The sequence below is a fragment of the Protopterus annectens genome, chromosome 7.part0, assembly GCF_019279795.1.
Source record: "Protopterus annectens isolate FY-2018-M chromosome 7.part0, PAN1.0, whole genome shotgun sequence".
Classification (NCBI taxonomy): Eukaryota; Metazoa; Chordata; order Ceratodontiformes; family Protopteridae; genus Protopterus; species Protopterus annectens.
This window is the reverse complement of record NC_056739.1, coordinates 1,025,650,380-1,025,676,988: the sequence shown is the minus strand read 5'-3', so window position 1 is coordinate 1,025,676,988 and position 26,609 is coordinate 1,025,650,380. Positions and strand designations below refer to the sequence as shown.

Below are 26,609 nucleotides of genomic sequence, written 5' to 3'. Positions count from 1 at the left end.
TGTTGTAAGTTAGGGTAATCTACCCATATACCTAACCTACTACAACAGTAATCAAAACGATGACCAGTGTACAGCTGTGTAAGTAAACTTACATGATAATAGATGTTTGAATGAGCACTGCAGTAGCTGATCCCTCCCTCCATCCTCCTCTTGTTTTTTTTTTTTTTTAATTTGCCAATATGTGTGTGTGTGTGTGTATATATATATATATATATATATATATATATATATATATATATATATATATATATATATATATATATAAAGGGCTTGGCACCTAAATCTGTCTTTAGTCAGCTCAACTTGTGGAAGGTGCCCTGAATAGTTGGAAGTTGTCCATCTGTATTATCCTTGGCAGGATATAATCTGTAAAACTAAGGCTACTCTAGCAGTGATTATTCAAACATATGCTCTTATGGTAAGTTTGCTTACACAACTGTAGATGTTCTTCTTGTTTCTTTGTTGCAGTTATCACCTGTGGGTTATCCCTGCTTTTGTAGCCCTCGGCCGGCCCGAATACCAGAGTCACTGTTCTTCTGTGTCGGCTGCTGTCACTTGCTGTCTGATGTCATATCAGTGCTATAAAGGAAGGCAGCCAACACCATTACATCAGTTTCTCTCGCCATGGAGCCCATAGCTGAAGCAGTTCGCAAGTGTGCCAGGCGGTCGCTACCAGAGGTTGAATTACAGCTGAAAACGTCTGAAGCCAAGTACCCTGTTTGGAATCCTTTTTTCTTGCACTAACTGATGTCCGAAAAAGTTAACAGTTATCTCACCTGTGGAAAGCAAATACCACACCGAGACTTTCATTCATACTGCATCACTTGTTTAGGCCCAGACCACGACATCCCCCATTGCAGGTTCTGTGCCCTCTTTAACGCGAAAACGATTCATTGTAGAGCTCTTATTGTAGCCAGGTATTTTCGTCATCCGTCTTCACTTTGCAAAATGGTGTCCATCCGCCAACAATCCATAGACATTCCAAAAAAATGTAAGGATAAAGATAGAGACAGACCACACAAGGCTAAGCCTTTCTGATGACTCTACCGCTAAGCAGGTCGTCAGTTCTCTGGAATTCAGTGAGGCGCCTTTGCAGCCCCTGATGCCCGAACCGATATCTTCGCAGGCCTCTACTGAGACCCTTTGGAGTCTGGTATGCTGCAGAAATCTTCTTCATCTTCCAAGCCTTTGGTTGTTTCTGCCTTGGTTGGGTCCAGAGCCATGATGCAGGCACTGGCTTCTGAGGAGTTTTTTCACATTACCGAATCTAGACGAAAAATGACATCTTCTCCGACTACCGTTTCTCTCAGTCCAGTGGCTACTCTTAGGTGTAGAAGCAAGGCCACTCCTAAGTAAACTGCCTCTAGCCACCATTTTATTCTTGCTCCACCAATCCAAGCTCAAATGCTTAAAATGGTGGAGGATCTTATCACTCTTATCAGTCAAGCCACACCTGCTTAAAGGAAAAGAGACCTTTCTCCCGAAATACTGACAGAACAGAATTCTGAGGAGTCTGATTATTCAGATTTTGAAAAGGAACAACAACCTCTGACTGCCTATGAGGATTCAGGTACAAGAGGAATCCATTCCTTCTGCCTCCCCACCAGAAGATCTTTCCTCTGGGGAAGCCCTTCACACTCTCAGGGAACATTTCCACTGGGAATCACGGGACTTCCCTCAGTCTAAGAAAAGGCTATGAGAGTTTCTAGACCTGCCCCAGCACAGACCCTTGGCCATCCCTACAATCTTAGAAGTGGTTGATGATGTCTTCCATGAATCCAGCTTAACTCATGATGCCCTCCCACCTGCTCACAGAAAACCTGACAGATATTACAGAGTACTGGATTCTCACAAATACCTGTAGAGAAATCCTGCTGCAGACCTGGAGGTCATTACACTGGGACCAAAATGAGCTAAGACTAGTTCTGCAAAGAATCCTATTCCTTCTGACAAGGACTTCATAGCTCTGGAGAGCTGGGGTAAAAAGTATACACCTCTGCAACCCTAGCTATCAGAGCAGTTCCACATGTTAAAATGTCAACAGCACACTTTGGAACTATTAAAACAAAAGTTTTCAGCCTTTCCTGACTGTGCCAGTTTGAAAGAGTTAGCAGACTTATTGCACTCTACATGTCAAGTGGCTAAACTCTCTTTACACTGTGGATATGATGCCCTAAAAGCTTCAAGCAGGGAAGCAGTGTCAGGACCTGTCATTAGGAGACATGCATGGTTGAAGGAACAACCTCTCCCTGATCATGTCAAATCTAAACAACTTGATGCACCCTTGTATAAGGACTGCTTGTTTAGAGTAAAAGCAGAAGAGGTGCTTAAAAAGATGGAAGGCAAAGCAAAATCTATGTAAACAGTAAAAGATTTCCTTCAAGTACAACCTCCTAGGTTCAGTAGGAATTTTTCTTCAAAATGCTGGTCCTTCCTGCACCAGACAGGGGCAAGGTAAGCCCCGCAGGGACAGACTACCCAGACTCCTATCCCAGGGACAGCAAAGAACCAAACAGTGGACCACTTCAACTCTAAAGGCAGGGAGTTCTAAGCCATCCCTCCATGGCAAAAACTCTCAATGACTCCCTCTCTTCCCCTCTGCCCTCTTTTCACTCAACAATAACTAGGAGGAAGGCTCTCTCTCTCTCTTTCTCTGCCTCTGTCTCTCTCTCTCTCTCTCTCTCTCTCTGTCTCTCTCTGTCTCTCTCTCTCTCTCTCCAAAGAAAATTGACTTTCTGTAACAAAGGACCAATGGGTCTTAAAGATGTTTCTTCAGGGATACAAATTCTCCTTCAACGAACTTCCAATTCTTAGAGGGTACCCAGACTTACCTCTAAATCAGTGGGCAAAGGCATTGAAACAAGTCCACACTCTGATATCCCAAGGGGCAGTAGAACCTCTCCCTTCAGATCAAACAGGCAAAGGCTTTTATTACAGACTATTCCTTGTTCCCAGAAAAGAGGCACTTGGCACCCCATCCTGGATGTATCCATTCTGAACATCTTCCTGGTGGTCCCCAAATTCAGAACGCTAACTTTGCAGCAGCTGCTGCCTATGCTGACAAAAAATGCCTGGTTAGTTATGCTAGATCTAAAAGATGCCTACCTCCACATCCCCGTAAGGGAATCCTACAGGAAATTCCTTCGCTTCAGAGCAGGCTCGCAATGCTTTCAGTTCTCTGCGCTACCCTTTGGCTTATCTACTGCTCCCAGGGTATTCACCAGATGCTTAGCCCAGGCCCATAGCCTTTTGCAGACAGAAAAATATACAAATTTACCCATGTCTGGATGACTGCCTCATTCAGGCAGATTGCAAAGAAAAGCTCCTCAAGGACCTTCTCTTTGTCAAAGCCCTCCTATAACCCCCTTAGGGTGCACCATCATTGAAAAGAAATCAAAGCAAACACCCTCCAGGAAGATCATTTTCTTGGGGAGCAGTGCTGGGCACAGCATCCCAAATGGCCTTCCTTTCCCCAGAAAAGCAGGGCTTCCTGCCTCTCTATTTTAACCACCTGGCTTCTAGAACTGTGAGGAAGTTCCTGCAAGTTTTGGAGTATATGGTGTCTTGCATCCTAATTCCTCTGGCCAGGCTTCACATAAGAAAACTTCAGTGGCACCTAAAGAACCTTTGGTGTCAGCACTCTCAATCTCTAGAGACCTCTCTCCCACTGATCCCTTGTATAAGGGCCGAGTTTCTCTGGTGGGCAGGGGCCTGTGCCCAGAACAAGGGTCTTTCCTTCACCCTCCACTCAACCAGGCAGACCATTACCACCGACGCCTCAAACGTAGCTTGGGGCGCTCTCCTAGAAGGCAGGTGCACCAGGATCTTTGGGATGCCCAGCACCTTCCCTTACATGCCAACCAGAAGGAAATGATGGCAGTACAAAAGGCTCTGACATCCTTCAAACCCCATCTCAAGCCAGGGGTTCTTCTTATCAAAATAGACAACACCACAGTAATGTGGTGCATCAACAAACAGGGAGGGTCCCAGTCTAACCCTCTGTGCAGGCTAGCCATGAACCTCTGGCTGACAGCCTCTTTCATGGGACTACACTGATAGCCCAATACCTACCAGGGTTCAGCAACACCCTGGCAGACCACTTAAGCAGAAGCTTACCAAACTCCATGAATGGCAGCGCCACAGAAGAATCTTTTTACAAATCACTCAGGCGTGGGTGACTCCGGAGGTGGATCTCTTTGCTTCACATCTCAACCATCAGCTGAAAAAATTCTGTACCAAGGAGTATCATCACCTAGCTTGGAAGGTGGATGCCTTGACCTTCCCTTGGAACACCCTCTTTGTGTATGCATTCCCTCTATGTCTTATTCCCAAGGTAGTGATCAAAATAAGGGAGGATAGACCAAAGGCCAACCTCATTGCTCCAGATTGGCCCAGACAACATTGGTATCCCTTACTGTGCAGCCTGTCTTTACAGCCTTCCAAGAAGCTTCCCCTGATCTCAGACCTCTTAACTCAGGTTGGGGGGAAATGCTGCACCCAGACTTGCAGACTCTCAAACTATCAGCATGGCTAATACTCTAAAGGCAAACAAGTAGCCACTGTTAAGCAAACAGGTCCTAGACATTATCACAGAGGCCAGAAGGCCCAGCACCAAAAAATCGTACGCAGGAAAATGGAAAAGATTCTGCTCCTGGAGCCAGTCCTTCAGGGGCAATACCTCACAACCTTCCATCCCTCTTATCCTGGACTACCTAGTGGAGCTACTTAATAGTGGCCTCTCCTTCTCCTCTACTAAAATCCACACCTTAGCCATTTCAGCTCATTTTAATACAGAACAGCCTCAGTTCTCCTATCCTTTAATTAAAAAACTCATCGGAAGGGCTTCTAATATCAGACCTCCCAGAAGGCCACCCACTCCAGCCTAGGACCTGGATTATGTTTTGGAAAAACTAACTTTACCACCCTTTGCACCTGCTGCTTCAGCAGCACTACGATACCTCTCCTGGAAGACTGCTTTTCTCCTAGCTATCACCTCAGCCAGAAGGGTTTCAGAACTTCAGGCACTGATGGCCATTGAGCCCTTCATCATCTTCCATTTAGACATGGTCTCCCTGAGGGCTAATCCCTCTGTTATGCCCAAGGTGGTATCTAATGTAATTCTCAACCAAACCATACATCTACCCACCTTCTTTCCTAACCCTCAAAACAAGGGGGGAAGGATTCTGTACTCACTAGACGTGGACAGACAGCTCAGATACTGTCTGTACCGTACTAAACCCTTCAGGAAAACAGACCAGCTACTTGTCAGCTTTGCCCCAGGGGCAGAGGGGAAGCCCATTTCCAACCCCCCTCAAGTCTTTTTGAACCCATTCCACTAGTGCAGCCTCCACTTCCACAGCATTCCTCAAAGGAGTTCCCACCAGGGACATCCTGGAACCTGCCACCTGGACTTCTATCCATACCTTTACCAAGCATTACCACCTACCTCTGTTTTCTAAGGCTAGGGCAGGGTTTGCCTCTGCAGTTCTGCAGGGCATGCTGACCCATTTTTAGATCTCTTACTAATCCTACAACCTCTCTTCTCAGCTTTGGGAATCCTACCACAGGTGGACTGCAACAGTGAAACATGGAGAACATAGTACAGTTGTGTACAGTTACCATAAATGTAGATGTTCGAGTGTATTCACTGTTGCAGTCCTGTTTTTCCACCCTCCTTCCCCCTTATATTTTCTTTCTTTAGGGAGACAAATTTCTAACGGTGGCTTTTCACCACCAGGACCACTTTACCATATTTACTTGGGCCTCTGACTGGTTAGGGCAAGAAAAACTGATGTAATGGCGTCAGCTGCCTTCCTTTATAGTTCTGACAACATGACGTCAGGCAGCAAGTGACAGCAGCTGACGCAGAAAAACATTGACTCTCTATTATTCGGGTCGGCCGAGGGCTACCACAGCAGGGATAACCCACAGGTGATGACTGCAACAGTGAATACACTCAAACATCTACATTTATTGTAAGTGTACACAGCTGTACTTTTTCTGGTCCCCAGAAAGGAACCATCTTGGAGGCCTATCGTAGACCTCTCAGAATTAAACAAGTAAGTTCTGGCTTCTCATATTCTAATTGCTTATTTTCCAAAACTGCTGCCATTGATTCTGTTCCAAGCTTTCATGGCCACAGTGGACCTGAAAGATGCCTACTTCTACATCCTCATAGAGAAGGACTAAAGGTTGTTTTTTTTCTTCAAGGTGGGGCGTTCTTATTACTAATTTTGTGTCTTGCCGTTTTGCTTCTGCACTGCTCCCAGAATCTTCACCTACTGTCTGTCTCGATAGTCCATTGCAAGATAAAGGGCACAAAAATGTACCCACTTGTGGATGAGTGCTTCATTCAGGCAGTTTCCCTGGAGCATCTTAAGGCATCCCTTCAACTGACCAGGAAGTGTTGTTTGAGCCTAGATTTCACCCTCAACCTACAAAAATCCAGTCTTCATTTCTCCATCAAGGTATCATTTTTGGTGCAGATGTGGATTCCATGGACCAGAAGACATACCTTCTACAGGGCAAAGTCATATTCCTGACCCAGTACATCCAGAGCATTCTGGAAAAATTCTCCATATCTACAAAGGAATTCCTCAAGTTTTTAGGTTGAAGGCATCATGCATCCAGTGATACCTTTAGATAGGCTCCATATGCAGAAAAAACAGTGGTACCTCAAGAACACCTTGTGCCAGCACCAGCACTCCTTGCAAGTCCAGATTTCCTGTTCTACCCTACTTCAGGAAGGATCTAGTTGATGCAATCATGCCAAAACAAGTAGGGAGTTTGGGCACCCAGATCCTCATTACCAATGCTTCAGGTTTAGTTGAGGTTCCATCTTAGGAGGAATACCTGTGCGGGGCACTGGGAAAGCGCTTTCTGGAGAAAACACATCAGCTTATAATACATTGTGGGAGCAGTGAAAGCACTAATTACTTTCAAAACAAAATGGAAATGAAGGATACTACTTGTAAGGACAGGCATTACCATTAATGAAGTAAATCAGCAAACAGGGAGGCATACACTGCTAACCTCTCTGCTAGGTGGGACTAATCATCCTTGCCAAATATCTACCAGGAAGAGAAAATTCCTTGGTAAACTCACTAAGTAAATGAGCCATAGATCCATCAAAGTGGATTCTTGAAATGGAAGTTTTCCTCCAACTGACATACTGATGAGGTGTACCAGAAGTAGACCTTTTTGCTTCAGGCCAGAACAAGCAACTTGAGAAACACTATTCAAATGAGGTTGGATAAGGGATGCCTTCTCCTTCCCTTGGGATAGGTCTGTTTCTCTATGCCTTTCCTCTCCTGTCCCTTATCTTCACGTTACTTCAGAAAATCAGGGAAGATTGGCCAAGGGTGATCCTAATAGCCCCTTTTTGGCACAGACAGTACTGGTTCACCATGCTCCTTAGCATGGCCAATGAAGAACCATTTGCGCTGCATCTAAAAGTGGATCTTTTTACTTACCATGAAACACTTTCTGAAGGGTATCATTCATTTGAGACCACCAAGAATGATCTCTGAGCCCCTTGTGATCTAAATTTAGTACTAGAAAAACTAATCATGTCTCCCCCTTGAGCCTGCTGCCTCTGAGGAACTAAACTACTCCACACAGAAAAGTGCTGTCCTAGTGGCTTTCTCTTTTTCTTGGAAAATCTCAGATCTTCTAGCCCTTATGTGTAGGAAATTTATTCTCATTTTACATAAAGACAGGGGTTTTCTGTGTACTCACTCCTCTTTTAAGCTAAATGTGGTATCTGAGCTTTCACTGAATCAATCCACTAATCTGCCTGTCTTATTCTACAGTCTTCACAATAAAGGAGAGAGAATGCTATGTTTACTGGACTTGCACAGATGACACTCAGATTCTACTTGAAGACTAAAACTGTCAGAAAATATGATTAGTTGTTTGTGGCATTTGCAAAAAATGTGGAGGGAAGGCCAGTTAACAGAAGAAGAATCTCTAAGTGGATTGCCAATTACTTTGCCTTCTGCTGTAAGCATTATGCAAAACAAGTACTAGGCAGAATCAGGACTCACTCCACTAGGTCAACGGTGACAACTATTGCCTTCCATAGATGAGTGCATATTGATTCCATCCTGGAATCTGCTACGTGGTCTTTCATTTGTAGCTTCTGAAAACACTACAGTCTAGCTAATACTTGTAGGGCCAGGGCAGTGTTTGCATCAGCCATTCTGCACAGGTTAATCTCCCCGTCCCTTCATCTTTCCATCCACCCATCTTACTTTAACTCTGGGAGTCTTTTAAAGAGTGTTTACTGCAGCAGTGAAGTATGACAAAAATAGTTTAGTTATCTAGGTACCTAACATAAATGCAGATGTTCATACATCTTCATTGTTACAGTACCTGTTCCCTCCCACATACCCACTTTTTTCTACTACTCATCCAGGATTGGTGTGGGTACCCTCCTCTACTGTTAGGACCCTTCTCCTAACCTCCATTTATACCCCCCTTTATAATTCCAAGCTGGTCTGGGCAAGCTTCTGGGCAGGTCATTTTCCTGGCTACCCTGGAGAGAGTGGGATTCGAGTTAGGAGCAAGTAAGACCTGATGGCAATGATGCTTGACTGAAGGCAGTTCATAGCCTGACTTCATGACATCGGTGGGGAGGATTTCCACCAGTCCTAGGAAAGGGAAAACATCTCTGATATTTGGGCCATCCTCTGATTTCTGCAGGATAGGAAAACCCACAAGTAATTACTGGAATAGTGAAGATATGCAAACATTTACATTTAAAGTACCTACTCAATTGTACATTCTAGAAGCCATTAAGTCTAAAATTCAAGGAAAGCTGAGAATGGCAGCTAAGTAGGCAAGCACTGGTTGTTGATGTAAGTGTAAATAATGCCATACTGTACCGTTTGCTGTTGAGAAAGTATCACAGTAATAAAGTGTTAGGTAGGTTGTGTGCGTGTGAGCCTGTGTGCGCGTGTGCGTGTGTGTGTGTGTGTGTGTGTGTGTGTGTGTGTGTGTGTGTGTGTGTGTGTGTGTGTGTGTGTGTGTGCGTGTGCGTGTGTGTGCGTGTGCGTGTGCGTGTGTGCGTGTGCGTGTGCGTGTCTGTGTGTGCGTGTATGCTCACCTGTGTGTGCCTGTCTGAGTCTGAGTTTGTGTATGTGTCTGGGTCTGAGTTTGTGTATGTGTATATGTCTGGGTCTGTGTTTGTTTGGGTCTTGGTCTGGGTCTGTGTGTGTTGTGTAATAATAGTAGATCTTTAAAAAAAATGTTTAGTTTGTGTGAGTATACAGATAGTTGACAATACTGTAAGATGTCACCTAGACTTATAAAGATAACAGTTAAACTTTGCAGCTAGAACAAGATGGAATATAGTGAATAATAAGCCCATTTTGGAGGGGATGAGAGGTGTGAAAAGGACAGAAAGAAAATAACCAAAAAGAGGTATACAAAATGTTAAAGGGAATTTTGGCAGACCTTGTGAATGGTGGTGGTAGAACAAGAGCAAATATTTGTAAGGTATTTTCCTGAAAACTCAAGAGTTATATGCATTCTCTAGAAACACCAAATGTTAATTTAGATTGCAGAATGTAAGAAAAGTAGCATATATTAAAGCTTTATTTGTTTTGTTTATTGCATGATCTCTAATGTATTAGAATTTGATTTGTAATGATTTTTGCCAGTCACAATTGCTTCTTCATAAGTACCGTGATATTTTATGCTAGTTCTGTCATCTTTGTCTGTAGGGGAGCTGTGAGCAATGTTTTGCTTACCTCATGCCAGGATGGCATCTGTCGACTGTGGGCTGAAACATTATTGCCAGATGAAAGCTTTTTTAGTGGACAGGTTACTGAGACTGAAGCTACTAACAGCCTTCCTAATGCAGTATGCCAAAAGGATCGATTACAAAATGCAATGGAGGTACAGTTAGTTTTTTAATTGTATCAAGTGTCACCACTTTTTTATATGTACATATTTTCTGTCTGCAAATTTATGTGCAACAGTTCTGCTTTGGTGTTCTTTTGATGTTCCTTTATGGCGGCATAAACAGTGTTTGATTTTCATGTGTTGGGCCTTGAGCAATAATTCAGGAATCACTCTATCGGTTTTCCAGGTCCTGGGTCTTTGCTTTTGAATGGACAGCAGACACAGATGTGGCACAGAAAGGAGCTCAGAATCTATGTTATAAAGAAAACTGACTCAGTTAGTTTTTTCTGTATCATAAATGACAGGCCTCTCTGTCTACAGATTATTTTTTCAGCTGTAAATGTTTACAGGGAATTGCAAAAATAAACGTATGAAGAAAGTCATTATTAAACTGTTCTTAACCCATACATTCTGTCTGATTGTTCAGAGGTACTTTAGTCCATGAGGACCTTTTGAAACTTAGCTATGCATTCCGAAGATGTTTATGGTCTCCGTATTATGAGCAACCTGGAGGCCTATGTTTTAAGTACGAATAGCCCAAAGCCCAGACATTTGTGTGGGTGTTTGGGTGTGTGTGGGTGCATACATATATTTATAATGTATATATTTCTGTATTTCTGTATATTTGACTATATTTTTATCTAGCTTTATGGATAGATAGATATAGATGTAGATTTACATATAAATATACATAAATAGCTAGGCTGATGGTACAGAGGATTAACAGTGTGAGCTGTAGTTCCTGTGGTTTGATTCCCTCAGCCCTTCTTTGCCTGCTGTGCAACTTTGAACAAGTTGCTTAACCAAACATTATTCCCAGGTTAGCCCTAAAAAGGGACTGTGAGGCCAGTTGGCCTACCAGGTTAAGAAGTAGGAGTTACTATTATTTTAGAGAGTGAGCGAAGTGTACATCAGCACCCTGACTGGAGAACAAACATTCTCCAGCAGAGTATTAATGTAAATAATGCCTGCTCAAAAACAAGGCTGCTGCTTCACGACATCATATCAAGCTGCCGTGGAGTTTGGACAGAAAAAAAACTAACAGTCGCCATTATTTACCTCACTAAGCAGCACTGTAGCTGTTTAGTGAGTGTAAAATAAAAAATAAAAAAAAAAGTTAAAAAAGCGTGTGTGTGTGTGTGTGTGTGTGTGTGTGTGTGTGTGTGTGTGTGTGTGTGTTTCTGTGTGGGTGTATGCGTGTATGAGAGTAAGAGAGAGAGAGATTGATTGAGTTATTTTACACTCGCTAATCAGCACTTTTCCTGTTTAGTGAGTATAAAAAAATAAACAGAAAAAAAGTGTGTGTTTTTATGTTGCTGTGTGAGTGCATGCATGAAAGCAGAAGAGACTGTGTGTGTGTGTGTATGTATGTGTGTACGCGCTTGTTTTGTATGAGCGATCAACCTTTCCCCTGCCAGCAGCAGCATCAGAGATTACCGTACCTCCCGACTATACTTCTCAACCTCCTTAGCACAAGAAATCTGGACAGATGACACAAATAACTGGGGAAAACAAGACCAAAAATAGGGATGGATATTAAATATTGTTCTTATAAACTTAGAAAGTTGCTAAAATAAAAGGGATTCTGTTAGCATGCATTTTCTGAAGCAGAGGGTGTGTCTGTGTGTGTCTGTGTGTGTGTGTCTGTGTGTGTGTGTCTGTGTGTGTGTCTGTGTGTGTGTCTGTGTGTGTGTCTGTGTGTGTGTCTGTGTGTGTGTCTGTGTGTGTGTCTGTGTGTGTGTCTGTGTGTGTGTCTGTGTGTGTGTGTGTGTGTGTGTGAGTGTGTGTGAGTGTGTGTGAGTGTGTGTGAGTGTGTGTGAGTGTGTGTGAGTGTGTGTGAGTGTGTGTGAGTGTGTGTGAGTGTGTGTGAGTGTGTGTGAGTGTGTGTGAGTGTGTGTGTGAGTGTGTGTGTGTGTGTGTGTGTGTGTGTGTGTGTGTGTGAGTGTGTGTGTGTGTGTGTGTGAGTGTGAGAGAGTGAGTGAGTGTGAGAGTGAGTGTGGTGACCACTGGCTCCAGCAGCAGTAAAGAGGTTTGCATACCTCTGGACATTTCACCTGAAGAAATTTGAATCAAGGGGTACAAAGGCTCTAAAATAGAAACAGATTTTAATTATTACTCTTATAAAATTACAAAGTTTCTTAAGTAAAGGATTTGTGTTAGCATGAATTTTATGAAGGAAATAAGAATCTGAAACTCAAATGTATGTCATTATTTAGTAACTTCAGTCTTCAATGACTGCCAACAGACCAAACAATTTAAGAGTAAGGGAATATCAAATAAAATAAATACCTGATAATTTTTTTAAAGTGGTATATTTCAGTGTAAAATGCTTTGTCCAACACCATTAACGTATACTACAGCAAGTTTGAAACATTAGGCAGAGGAACTGTTTTGCATCAAAAATATATTAAAATTATAGTAATAAAAATATATATGAGTAAGTAAAACACAGCAATTTTACAGATATTCCATTCTCTAAGAACAGTAATGTCCTCCAGGGTGTGTGTTAATGTATAATTTAACACCCTTCCAAGGGTGTGGAGGCCCTCCACATGTGGCATCGGCCTCATAATACCCCTGTGTGGGAGTTAATTGTACATTAACGCACACCCTGTCAGGCATTGCTTGCATATACCTACATTGTTATATACAATATTTAGGATTTATTAGTTCTGATGTCACTTGTATACCTGTACAATGAAAAAGATATCAGGCTGATGGAAGGAGTAGAGGGAGAGCCACCAAAATAGTACATGTACCAGAATTGAAGAAACGTGACTATAGAGTTAGAACTGTTATCACCAGAGAGCAGAAGAGGTGGGAAATCACTATATCTGTGCACAAGATCATATCAATTAGATGTAAAGGGGTCATCCTAAAATGAGAGGAGGTACAAAAGCATCAGATTGTAGGGAATAATTATTCCCTAGATCTCTAAAATTATTTCTCCACAGAGAGAGTTGTAACCTTGTGAAGCAGACTACCTGAATGTGTGTGTTGCATAGGGAATCCAAAGAGATATACAACATGGCTCAAATCCAAGAGCACTTGAAGGAAATAAGGCTGCAGGCAATAGTTCGATAAATTTATTGAGGTACCAAAAAAGAACATAAACGCTATCAGCACTCCACACTGTGTTTTCGTTTACAGGTATGTAAACGAAAACACAGTGTGGAGTGCTGATAGCGTTTATGTTCTTTTTTGGTACCTCAATAAATTTATCGAACTATTGCCTGCAGCCTTATTTCCTTCAAGTGCTCTTGGATTTGAGTTATAGTACTGTTCGGCACTTGGTCCATATTCTTTTTAGATGTACAACATGGAACAGAACAGATGGAGAAAGGGTAAGGGGGAAAGTATAGATAGAGGGGAAAGGTAGACTGTTAAGTTTATCTAGTCTGTGCTTTAAGTACATTTATTGTCTTCTTTTTTCTTCGTAGTAATGTAATGCAACAGTGTGCACTCAAACAAGTGGCAAAATCTGGCGGCATTGCATGCATATTTCCTGGCTGCTTAGATCACATATTTTGATTACTTCATTCATCTTCTCAGATTTGTGAGCTTATGTCTTGTCTGCTGTTCACTCCCTCCTGCTCTTATCTACTTCTTCTTCACCTGGATTGCTAAACAGATGTCTTAGTGTTTCACTGTTGCAGTCATCACATTTGGGTTATCCCTGCCAGGGTAGCCCTCGACCAGCCCGAATAGAAGATTCTTAGTATTTCTGTGTCAGTTGCTGTCACTTCAGGACTGTTGTCAGTAGTATAAAGTAAGGCAGCTGATGCCATTACATCAGTCTTTCTTGCTGTGGAGCCCAAAGCAGAAGCAGTTCGCACGAGTGCTGGTTGGCCGCTACCTGAGTTTCGTCTACCGAATAGGAGTTAAAGTCTTCTAAAGCTAAGTACCCCATTGGGGATCCTTTTTTCTTGCACTAACCAATGTCAGAAAAAGTTAATAATTGTCTCGCCTGTGGAAAGCAAATACCACACAGAGACTTTCATTCTTACTGCGTCACTTGCTTAGGCCCAGACCACGACGTCCCTCTCTGTCGTTTTTGTGCTTTGTTCAATGCCAGAACTATACATCATCGGGCCCTTATTGTAGCTAGATATTTTCGTTCTCAGTCCTCAACTTCCGATATGGCTTCTGTAAGCCATCCGACAGCGGATCTTCTGAAAAAATGTAAGGATAAAGACAGAGACAGACCGCACAGATCCAAACCTACCGACGACGCTTCCGTTAAGTTAGTCGTCAGTTCTCCGGTCCTCAGTGAGGTGCTTTCGCAGCCCCTATATGCCTGCTTCTGTGGATTCGCAGGCTGCTATCGAGACCCTTTCAGAGTCTGGTGTGCCATGAAACTCTTCAACTAAGGATGCTGTGGATATCTCTACCTTGGATGAGCCCGGAGCCGCTGAGCAGGCACCGGCTTCCGAGGAAGTACTTCACACTACTTATTCTCGACACAGACCGACGACTTCTTTCACGTCTACCGTTCTTTCGAAAACTACTGAGTTTCTATGGCCCAGGGTACGAACCGCACCCAAGAAACCGGCAACCCAATCTCAGGCACCTGCTTCCTTGCTTCAGTCTCAAATGCTTAAAGTGGAGGAAGACCTTGTAATGCTGATCAGGGGAAACCAAGCTACCCCTTCCAAAAGAAGGAGAAATTTGTCCCCAGTAGTTTTATCTGAACCGGAGTCTGATGACTCTGATGCATCTGAATATGAAGACATGCAACCCTTCTCTGCTTATGAGGATTCTGATGCAGAGGAATCCATTCCTTCAGCCTCTCCACCCAAGGACTTTTCCTTTGGGGAAATCCTACATACTTTAAGGGAGTATTTTCAATAGGAATGTCAGGACTACCCTCAGTCTAAAAAGAAACTCAGGGAATTCTTAGATCTTCCACAGCACAGACCTTTGGCCATTCCTCCTGCCCTGGATGTTGTGGATGTTGTTTTCATGGAATCTAGTTTGACTCCTGACACCCTCCCTCCTGCTCCCAGGAAACCTGACAGGTATTAGAGTCCCTGACTCGTACAAATTTTTCAGAAATCCTGCAACTGACCCTGAGGTTATTTCTCAAGGGCCTAAAGGAATGAAAGCAACTTCTGCTAAGAATCTCCCCCCCTCAGATAGGGATTCCCAAGCATTAGACAGATGGGGTAAAAAAAGTATACATCTCTGCTACTCTTGCTATTATAGGACTAAATTGTCATTTCCATATGCTAAAATTTCAGCAACATACCATGGAGCTCCTCAAACCAAAAATATATTTTCCTGCTTGTGCAGAAAATAAAGCGTTACAAGAGTTGATGCATTCTGCAAGTCAAGTAACTAAGCACACCTTACACTGTGGTTTTGATGCCCTAAAAGCATCTTGCAGGGCAGCAGTCACTGGTTCTGTCCTTAGAAGGCATGTTTGGCTTAAGGAACAGCCCTTGCCAGACCATGTCAAATCCAATCCAAATTACTGGATGCACCCTTGCACAAGACAACTTATTTGGCACCAAGGCAGAGGAGGTCTTAAAAACGATGGAAGAAAAAGCTAAATCTATGCAGACAGTTAAGGATTTCCTGCAGGTCCAGCCACCAGGTTCAGTAGGCATTGCCCCTCCAAGCACTGGTCCTTTCCTGCCCCCTCCAGGTCAGTTCAGCCCAGACCCCGGGGAAGCAGACCTCCCCCCCAGACAACAGCCACAGAGAATGCAGAGATCTAAGCAATGGAGTTCCTGCACCTCAGAACCAGGGAGTGCTAAGCCACCCCCTCATGGTAAGAACTCATAATGGCTCTCCACTTCCACTCCCTCCCTCTGCCCGCCTGCACTTGCCCCTAGGAGGAAAACTCTCCCTCCACACAAGCATCTGGAGCAGCATTACCAACGACCGCTGGGTCCTCAACATAGTGTTCCAGGGATACAAATTTTCTTTCCACACTCCAGTATCCCCAAAAGGGTTCCCCAGATCTTCCTCCAAACCAGTGGGCAGTGGCCAAAAAGCAATTCCTTTCCTTGCTCTCTATTAGGACAGTAGAGCACGTTCCTGCAGAACAGATAGGCCTAAGCTTCTACTCCAGGCTCTTCCTGGTATCCAGAAAAGAGGTCACCTGGCTACCCATCCTTGATCTACCCATTTTAAACACCTGCCTGGTGATACCAAAATTCAAAATGCTCACCCTCCAGCAACTACTACCTATGCTCTCCAAGAATGCTTAGTTAGCCACCCTAGACCTAAAAGAGGCCTACCTCCACATCCCAATCAGGGAATCATGCAGGAAATATCAACTTTTCAGGACAGGATCTTTGCACTTTCAGTTCTCTGCACTTCCCTTTGGCTTATCTACTGCTCCTAGAGTTTTCACAAAATGTCTGGCTCCCGCCATTGCTTTTTCCAGACAAAGAAATATTAAAATTACCCATACTTGGACGACTGCCTAATTCAGGCAGACAGTCAGGAAAAGCTGTTCAAGCACCTGGCCTTTGTAAAGGCCCTACTGACCTCCCAAGGTAGGGTACACTATCAACAAAAAGAAATCCAAACTAGTACCCACCCAAAAGATTTATATTCCTTGGAGCAAGCCTGGACACAGCATTCAAGATGGCATTCCTTACACCAGAAAAGCAAACTTACCTGACAGCCTGTTTCTCTCAACTAGCCACCAGACCACAGTTATCCGCAAGGAAAATTCTGCAAGCTATGGCTTCATGGCATCTTGCATTCTACTCATTCCATATGCCAGACTGCATATGAGGAAACTTCAGTGCTACCTAAAAAGTCTTTGGTGTCAACACTGTCAAGACCTGAAAACTCTTATACCAGTGATACCTTGCTTAAGGAAAGATTTTCTATGGTCAGCAGCAGCATGCTACCACAACAAGGGACTACCCTTCTCATCACTCCATGCTGCCCAGACCCTCGCCACAGATGCATCAGCCTATGCCAGGGGTGCTTACCTGGACAGCAGTTGCATACAGGGCCAATGGAGTCCACATCAAATACATCTGCACATCAACCAAAAAGAGATATTAGCTGTTCAGCATGCATTGACAGCATTCAGGCCCCTTATCTCCCCAGGGGCTCTACTGATCAAAACAGACAACACCACTGTGATGTAGTGTATCAATAAGCAGGGAGGGACTCAGTCCTACCCTCTAAGCAGGCTCGCTATGACCCTTTGGCACACAGCCTCAGCCATGCAACTACACCTGTTAGCACAATTCCTGCCAGGCTCTCTAAACTCTCTGGCAGGCAACTTAAGCAAAAATCTTCTGGACCCATACAAGTGGCAGCTAGACCAAAAAACCTTCACCCTAGTAACTTAGAAATGGAGCACCCCGAAGGTTGACCTCTTTGCTTCCCACTCAAACCATCAGCTCCACATGTTCTGCACCAGGGAGCCTCACTGCAGAGCCTGGAAAGTGGATGCCGTATCCTTCCAGTGGGTCAACCTCTCAGTCTATGCTTTTCCCCCACTACCTCTCATTACCAGGGTACTGCTCAAAATAAGGGATGAAAAACCGAGGTAAGTTCTAATTGCTCCAGACTGGCCTCGCCAGCACTGGTACCCACTGCTGCACATCATATCCCCACTGCCACCATGGCATCTCCCTCAGATCCCAACTCTCCTAACCCAGAGGGAAGGAGAATTCATGCATCCCCAATTGCAGACCCTCAATTTGTCAGCTTGGCTTATTCCCTGACCACTTAACAAGCTGCCAATCTCCGTAAACAGGTTCTAGATGTACGTGAGGCCAGACGCCCTAGCACTAGAAAGTCTTATGCTGACAAATGGAAATGTTTCTGCACCTGGATCCAGGCTAAGGGAGCTGATACGGCACAGCTCTCCCTACCTCTCATCCTGGATTACCTAGCTGACCCGCTACACAGTGGTCTCTCCTCTTCCTCTATTAAAATTCATGCCTGTGCTATCTCTGCTCATTTCAAAACTGAGCAGCCACTTTTCTCACACTCGCTCATCAAACAGTTCCTAAGAGGGGCTAACAACTTGAGGCCACCCAGAAGAGCACCTACCCCAGCTTAGGACCTAAACTTTGTGTTGGAAAAGCTCACCCTGACCCTCCTTTGAACCAGCTGTTTCAGCAGAGTTAAAGTTTCTCTCCTGGAAGACAGCCTTGCTTCTGGCCATCACTTCAGCCAGAAGAGTATCCATGCTACAAGCACTCATGGCTGTAGAGCCCTTCATCATCTTCCATGCTGACAGGGTGTCCCTCGGGACTAACCCATCCTTCATGCCAAAAGTGGTGTCCAGTGTGGCTCTCAACCAATCCATTCATTTGCCCACCTTTTTCCCTAACCCATAAAACAAGGGAGAAAAGGATACTACACTCTGTAGATGTGCACAGACAGCTCAGATTCTATCTGGACAGGACTAAATCATTCAGAAAGACTGATCAATTATTAGTCAGCTTTGCTGCAGGAGCAGAGGGCAAAGCCATATCCAAACAAACCATTTCCAAATGGATAGCACACTGCATCCATTTCTGCTACAAGCAACATGGGAAATCTTCCCCTAAGGGGGTTATGATTCACTCTACCAGAGCAGCCTCCACCTCTGCAGCTTTCCTCAGTGGAGTCTCCACCAGGAACATCCTGGAGGCTGCAACATGGACATCTGTTCACACCTTCACCAAACATTACCACCAGCCTATCTTCTCCAAATCCAGGGCAGGCTTTGCCACTGCATTCTTGCAGGGAATCCTAGCCAGCCTCTAGTCTTCTTGACTGCCTCCACCCTTTTCCTCAGCTTTGGGAATCAACCCAAATGTGATGACTGTAACAGTGAAACACAAAGAACATAGTACAGTTGTATACACTTACCATAAATGTAGATGTTCTAGTGTATTCACTGTTGCAGTCCTGGTTTCCCTCCCTCCATGAATAAAAATAAATAATGAACTGCTGGCACCTGCTTTCACCACACTCCTTTTAATTAAAACTTGTAAAAATGCACAAAAATAAACAAAATAAAGTTAGCATTTTCATCTTATTCTAATAAGTAAGGCTTCATCAGACAAATGGAAAACTTAATTGACAGTTATATACATTAATTAAGCAATAACCCACACCTGGGTGTGGGTAATGCTGGATTTACCCACGGTTGGTGTGGTTTGGTCATGGGGCTGAAGCCCGAGTGGCCAAACAAAGACAACCGTGGGTAAATCCAGCATTACCCACACCCAGGTGTGGTTATTATATTAATGACATTATTTAAGAAAATAAATACTTACTTTTCTTAAATAATGGCATTGTATAATGCCTCCGTGCTGCCCTTCCATAGCTGTCCGGTATTCTGCGGCAGTTCTGATGTGCTGCACATGCGTATGCTTGCTCAGTACATCAGAGCTGTGTGTGTAAGCAACAGAGGAAGGAAGTTCTCCGTTGCTTTTTAAAAGGTGCCTCGCTATGTTAAGAGTTTAACATAACGAGATAGCTTTAAAAAAAGCAATGGAGAAAGGAAGATCTTCGCTGCTTTTTTTTCCAAAAGATATCTCGCTGTGTTAAACTCATTTAACATAGCGAGATTATAGCAGCAGAGCTCTTCCGTTCTCCGTTGCTACCAAAAACACAAAATATGAAGACTTACACTAATGGAAAATGTCCAGGCGACCGGACCTTTTCCATTAGTATAAGTCGGATTTACAACGGGCACGCTGACCAATAAGCATGCAAGTTTTGGAATATTAATTGGGGGCCATTGTATAATTAACATCACATGATAGTGGTAGGTGCTTCTAAAAGGTGTACTATTTAAAAAACAGTAACACAGTGAATGTCCAATAAATGGAAGCAGTCTATCAAATTACATAAATGTACTAATAAAAATATTGATATTAATAATATTCAAAAAGTCGTGATTAATGAATATTAGTTAAATATATTAAATATTCATCATAACTAATGTCCAGTGTACCAATTTACCTAAAACTATTATACTATTAAATTATTAAAATATAATGACATGATGCATAAAACAACTTGGTTATCTCTGAATACTTTTTAATTTTAATATGCAAGCTAGTGAACTCATATTGTTTAAGCCTGGTGGATTATAGGCATTTAATTTAATCTTCCACGAGTTCATAAAATTCAAGTAATAAACCCAGTGGACCCCCTCTGGGGTTATATTGAACATGGTCAATGACCTTGAAAGTGAAGCTGTGATCTTGATGTTCATATACATGCTTTGCTAAAGCATTTTCCATTTTACCTTTCCTGATACTATGCAAATGCACGTGTATTCTGTCCTTGAATTTACAGTTGATTTTTCCTACATAAAAACAAGGACAGAACCTACAGCTTGCCAGGTACACTACCCCCTTGGATAGACAATTGAACCTATTCTTAATAGTGTATTTTCTTCCCCTAATAAAGGTACCACCTACTCCTATGAATTTACAGTAGGCACAACTTTTACATTTGTACATACCTGTAGTTCTAGTGAAGGGGGTACAGTTGTTCTCCAATAAATTTTTAAGGTTAGAACCCCTTCTATAGGTGATCCTGGGGAATGGTTCAATAATAAGTCCGTTCCTTATCTGATTTCAACAAATCCCAGTTTTTATATAGTATCTGCCTTATAATCAGGGCATCCAAACTGAAGGTCGTTATAAATGTCAGTCTAGGTAACCTTTCTCCATTGACAAGTTCAGGTGTGGTACCCTGTGTTGATCTATCACTCCTATTCAAGTCTGATGTTAAAGTAGGCCTGTATTCTCTGATGGTTCCTTTGTGCTGGACCTCGAAGGTCAACTCGTCAAGTAAATTTTCAGGGTACCCACGCTTCAGAAACATGTCATGTAATACCTGGCATTCAAGTTTGAACTCATTATCTTCGGAAACCATTCATGCTGCTCTCACCAGTTGGCCCTTTACAACAGACCTCTTCTGTTGCAAGGGGTGACAACTGGTGAAATGCAGAACCAAATTTGAATATGGTGGCTTCCTGTGGATTTGAGCCTTAAACGGTACATCATTTTGGTCCCTATATAGTTCTACATCCAAATAAGTTATGCTGTTGTGACCCAAACTATAAGTAAATTTCAAAAAGTCTGTACATTCATTTAGATAGGAAACAAACAACGGAATATCTTCCAAGCAACCATTAAACATAATAAACACATCATCCAAAAACCGGGTATAGTAATAAATACTGTTTCTATATGGGTAATTACTAAAAATATGGCAGAGTTCCCATTGCGCCATCACCAAATTGGTGAATCTCGCACTGCAAGGGGAACCCATGGCCACTCCCATTTTTGGTAGAAAATACCTGCCATTAAACAAAGTAGTTGTTGGTGAGTATTAAATCCAACAACTCTTGCAGCAAATAAATTTCACTTTCAGTGGCTTCATTTGAGCGAATCAAACTCGACACTCATTCTATTCCTATATCTATAGGTATTACTGTATATAGGTCCTTTACGTCTATTGTTAGTAATATGATGTTGTCCCCATGTGTCAGTTCACTGATGTTTTTTAGGAATGACCATGAGTCCTTACAGATATATCTATCTGTACCACACATTTCTTAAGTTTCGTGTCCACAAATTTGGCTAAGGGGTAAGTTGTGGAGTTTCTACCATCAACTATAGGCCGGAGTGGTGGGTCCAACAAATCCTTATGGATTTTTGGTATTCTGGAAATTACCGGAGTGAGTGGGGCTAAACCTCCCTCCATCCCTCCTTCTCTCTCTCTCCTTACAAGAAGCTTTTTGGTATTTACTTTCTACTGGTGGGGTTCTTCCACCAGATCCTGGCTCTCACTTGGGTCTATATTAGATCACCGAACACTTAAAAAAGTGAATGGTAATTAATCGACTCTATGTAAGCGAAAGCTTACAATTTTGAACTGTTAGAACAGCGATTTTTTTCCTAGGGAAAAAAAATCACTGTTACAACAACAAAAAAAAAAAACTAAAATACTTTAAACATTACATTAACTGGGGGGGGCGAAGCCCCCCCCCACACACACACACACACATCCCGATGTTGGGGGCTGAGCCCCCACACCCACCTACTTAAATATACCAACTCCGAGACCGCACTACAGTGCCGAAAATGGCAAAGTAATGAAGCGGTCAAGCGAATTCTTTCCCAGGGAAAGAATTTGCTTAAAAGCTGCTTCAATATTTTGCTGTTTCAGGCTTTTGAGTTCGACCAAGACGCATTGAAAACAATGTGTCTTTGGTCTTCTAATAGGGAACCACCCACTTGGGGGCTCCTGACAGGGCAAGAAAAACTGATGTAATGGCATCGGCTGCCTTACTTTATACTACTGACGACCTGACGTCAGTCCTGAAGTGACAACCACTGACGCAGAAATACTAAGCCTCTGGTATTCGGGCTGACTGAGGGCTACCCTGGCAGGGATAACCCAAATCTCATGACTGCAACAGTGAATACACTCGAACATCTACATTTATGGCAAGTGTACACAACTGTACTTTTTTTATTACTTCAGATATGGAAGTCTCGTGCTTGTTTCCTACAGATTAGGTTGTAAATTTTTTCTTTGCTTTTCCCTAGTTTAGCATTTTACTTGCAAGTATGTTTTTTCTTTATTGAACCTCTCACAGGCTACACTCGTATTAAAAGTATTTGATAAGTTGTACACTGCAGTTTGCCAGGCCAAACAGACTAATGACATCCTTGGCAGAGATTAGTCTTATATTGTTTTGGCCCTGTTAAAGATTATGTGACTTACTTTTATGAAAAAAGATAAAACTGTACAACTTAAATACACCTTTGTGAGACTCACAAGCAGTCAGACCATAGTCTTTCAGTCTTTCATCACTGGTATGTTGGGAAGACCAGTTAATATTGCTTTGTCACAGTGCTTGGTGCTCATGTTTGGTTCTCAACTGGGATGCCTTCCATGTGGATTCAGAATATCTTGAGTGGTGATTTTGCCAAATCGTCTGGTTTCCTCCTCATCCAAAGGCAGTGTCATAGGTGAATTACTGATGTTCTTTGTGTTTCACTGTTACAGTAACCACTTGTGGGTTATTCCTTCTGTAGTAGCCCACAGCTGGCCCGCATACCAGAGTCAATGTTTTTCTGCATCTGCTGTTGTCACTTGCTGTCTGACATCAGGTTGTCAGTGCTGTAAAGGAAGGCAGCTGACGCTATTACATCAGTCTTTGTTGCCGTGGAGCTCGTAGCGGAAACAGTTTGCAAGTGTGTCGGTCGGTTGCTACCAGAGTTTGAATTACAGCTGAAAACATTTTAAACTAAGTACCTCATTGGGAATCCTTTTTTCTTGTACTAACAGATGTCTAAAAAAGTTAATTGTCTAGCCTGTGGAAAGCAAATACCACACTGAGACTTCCATTCATATTGCATCACATGCCCAGACCACAACGTCCCCCGTTGCCAGTTCTGTGCCCTCTTTAACACGAGAACCATTCGTCATAGAGCTCTGATTGTAGCCAGGTATTTTCATCTTCCGTCTTCACATTCCAAAATGGTGTCCATCCGCCAACAATCCATAGACATTCTGAAAAAAACCCAAGGATAAAGGTAGAGACGGACCACACAAGGCTAAGCCTTACGATGACTCTACCACTAAGCAGGTCATCAGTTCTCCGGAATTCAGTGAGGTGCCTTCGCAGCCCCTGATGCCTGATTCAGTACCTTCGCAGGCCTCCACTGAGACCCTTTCAGAGTACGGTACACTGCAGAAATCTTCTTTGTCTTCTGAGCCTTTGATTGTCTCTGCCGTGGTTGGGTCCAAAGCCACAACGCAGGCACCAGTTTCCTAGGAGGTTTTTTGTACAACGAATCTAGACAAAACAGTTTCTTCTCCTCCAATTACTGTTTCTCTCAGACCGATGGATAGTCTTGGGCCTAGAAGCAAGGCATCTCCTAGGAAACCACCTCTAGCCACTATTTTACTCCTGCTCCACTACCCCAAGTTCAAATGCTTAAAATGGGGGAGGATCTTATCAGCCTTATCAGGGATAGTCAGGCCACACCTTCTAAAAGGAAAAGAGACCTTTCTCCTGAAATACTGACAGAACAAGATTCTGAGGAGTCTGATTATTCAGATTTTGAAGAGAAACAACCTCTGACTGCTTATGAGGATTCAGATGCAGAGGAATCCATTCCTTCTGTCTCCCCACCAGAAGATCTTTCGTTTGGGAAAACCCTTCACACCCCCAGGGAACATTACCACTGGGAATCCCAGGACTTTCCTCAGTTTAAAAAAAGACTTGGAGAGTTTCTAGACCTGCCCTAGCACAAACCCTTGGTCATCCCTCCAGTCATAGAAGTGGTGGATGATGTCTTCCATGAATCCAGTTTAACTCCTGATGCCATCCCACCTGCTCCCAGAAAACCTGACATGTATTAGAGTACTGGAGTCTCACAAATACCTGTACAGAAATCCTGCTGCAGACCCAGAGGTCATTACACAGAGACCAAAATGAGCTAAGGCTAGTTCTGCAAAGAATCCTATTCCTTCTGACAAGGACTCCAGAGCTCTGGACAGATGGGGTAAAAAAGTATACACCTCTGCAACCTTAGCTGTCGGAGTGCTCAACTGTCAGTTCCACATGTTAAAATATCAACAACACAATTTGGAACTATTAAAACAAAAGATTTCAACCTTTTCTGATTGTGCCAATTCAAAAGAGTTTGCAGATTTACTGCACTCTACTTGTCAAGTGGCCAAACACTTATTACATTGTGGATGTGATGCCCTAGAAGCCTCAAGCAGGGCAGCAGTGTTAGGATCTGTCTTTAGGAGACATGCATGGTTGAAAGAACAACCTCTCCCTGATCATGTCAAATCTAAATTACTTGATGCACCTTTGGATATGGACCGCTTGTTTGGAGTAAAAGCAGAAGAGGTGCTTGAAAAGTTGGAAGACAAAGCAAAATCTATACCAACAGTAAAAGATTTCCTTCAGGTACAACCTCTTAGGTTCACCAGGAATTTTCCCTCAAAATACGGGTCCTTTCCTGTACCTAGCAGACAGAGGCAAGGTAAGCCCCACAAGGACAGATCACCCAGATTCCTATATCAGGGATAGCAGAGAACCAAACAATGGACCACTTCCACTCCAAAGGCAGGGAGGTCTAAGCCATCCCTCTATGGCAAAACCTCTCAATGACTCCCTCTCCCCCCTCTGCCCTCTTTTCACTCATCAAAAACTAGGAGGAAGGCTCGCCCTTTGCAAAGAAAATTGGCTTTCTGTAACAAAGGACCAATGGGTCTTAAAGATAATTTTTCAGGGATACAAATTCTCCTTCAACGTACTCCCAGTTCCAAGAGGGTACCCAGACTTGCATCCAAATCAGTGGGCAGAGGTTTGGAAATGAGATTGAAATGTCATATCCCAAGAGGCAGTGGAGTGTGTCTCCTCAGATTAGACAGACAAAGGCTTTTATTCCAGACTATTCCTTGTTCCCAGAAAAGAGGGCACTTGGCACCTCATCCTGGATTTATCCATTCTGAACACCTTCCCGGTGGTCCCCAAATTCAAAATGCTAACTTTGCAGCAGTTGCTGCCTATGCTGACAAAAAATGCCTGGTTAGTTACCTAAGACCTAAAAGATGCCTACCTCTCCACATCCCCATAAGGGAATCCTGCAGGAAATTCCTTCGCTTCAGAGCAGGCTCGCAACACTTTTAGTTATCTGCGCTACCCTTTGGCTTATCTACTGCTGCCAGGGTATTCACCAAATGCTTTAGCCCTGGCCATAACCTTTTGCAGACAGAAAAATATACAGATTTACCCTTATCTGGATGACTGCCTCATTCAGGCAGATTGCAAAGAAAAGCTCCTCAAGGACCTCTTCTTTGTCAAAACCTTCCTAACCTCCTTAAGGTACACCATCAGTGAGAAGAAATCAAAGCAAACACCCTCCAGGAAGATCATTTTCTTGGGAGCACTGCTGTGCACAGCATCCCAAATGGCCTTCCTATCCCCAGAAATGCAGAGCTTCCTGCCTGTATATTTTACCTAGCTGACTTCCAGAAGTCATCTCACTGCGAGGAAGTTCCAGCGAGCCTTGGGGTACATGGCATCTTGCATCCTTCTAATTCCTCTGACTAGGCATCACATGAGAAAACTTCACTGGTACCTAAAGAGCCTTTGGTGTCAGCACACTCACCCTCTAGAGACCTCTCTCCCTCTGATCCCCTGTATAAGAGCAGAGTTTTTCTGGTGGGCAGGGGCCTGTGCCCCGAACAAGGGTCTTTCCTTCACCCTCCACCCAACTGGGCAGACCATTACCACCAACGCCTCAGACATAGCTTGGAGTGCTCACCTAGAAGGCAGGTGCACCCAAGGTCTTTGGGATGCCCAGCACCTTCCCTTACACATCAACCAGAAGGAAATCATGGCAGTACAAAAGGCTCTGACATCCTTCAAACCCCATCTCAAGCCAGGGGTTCTCCTTATCAAAACCAACAACACTACAGCAATGTGGTACATCAACAAACAGGGAGGGACCCAGTCTTACCCTCTTTGCAGGCTAACCATGAACCTCTGGCTGACAGGCTCTTCCATGGGACTACACCTGATAGCCCAATACCACCAAGGGATCAACAACACACTGAACCAGATCCAACAACATGAAAGAAAAAAAGCACCTGGAGAACAGCAGTCCATGCTTTATTGATAAAATAATGAATCCAACTAAATTGTTAACCTAGGTTTCATCCACACTGTCAGGACT

The 26,609-nt window shown here is 43.4% G+C and overlaps 1 protein-coding gene across 1 annotated transcript in view; it reads left to right on the top strand.

The window, feature by feature from the left end:
* DMXL2 (Dmx like 2) overlaps positions 1 to 26,609 on the top strand; it is a 1,902,820-nt gene that overhangs the window by 403,279 nt on the left and 1,472,932 nt on the right. The window contains exon 13 of the mRNA XM_044076363.1: positions 9,726 to 9,900. Within this exon, the coding sequence (XP_043932298.1) occupies positions 9,726 to 9,900 (175 nt within the window). The remainder of the gene's footprint in view (positions 1 to 9,725; positions 9,901 to 26,609) is intronic.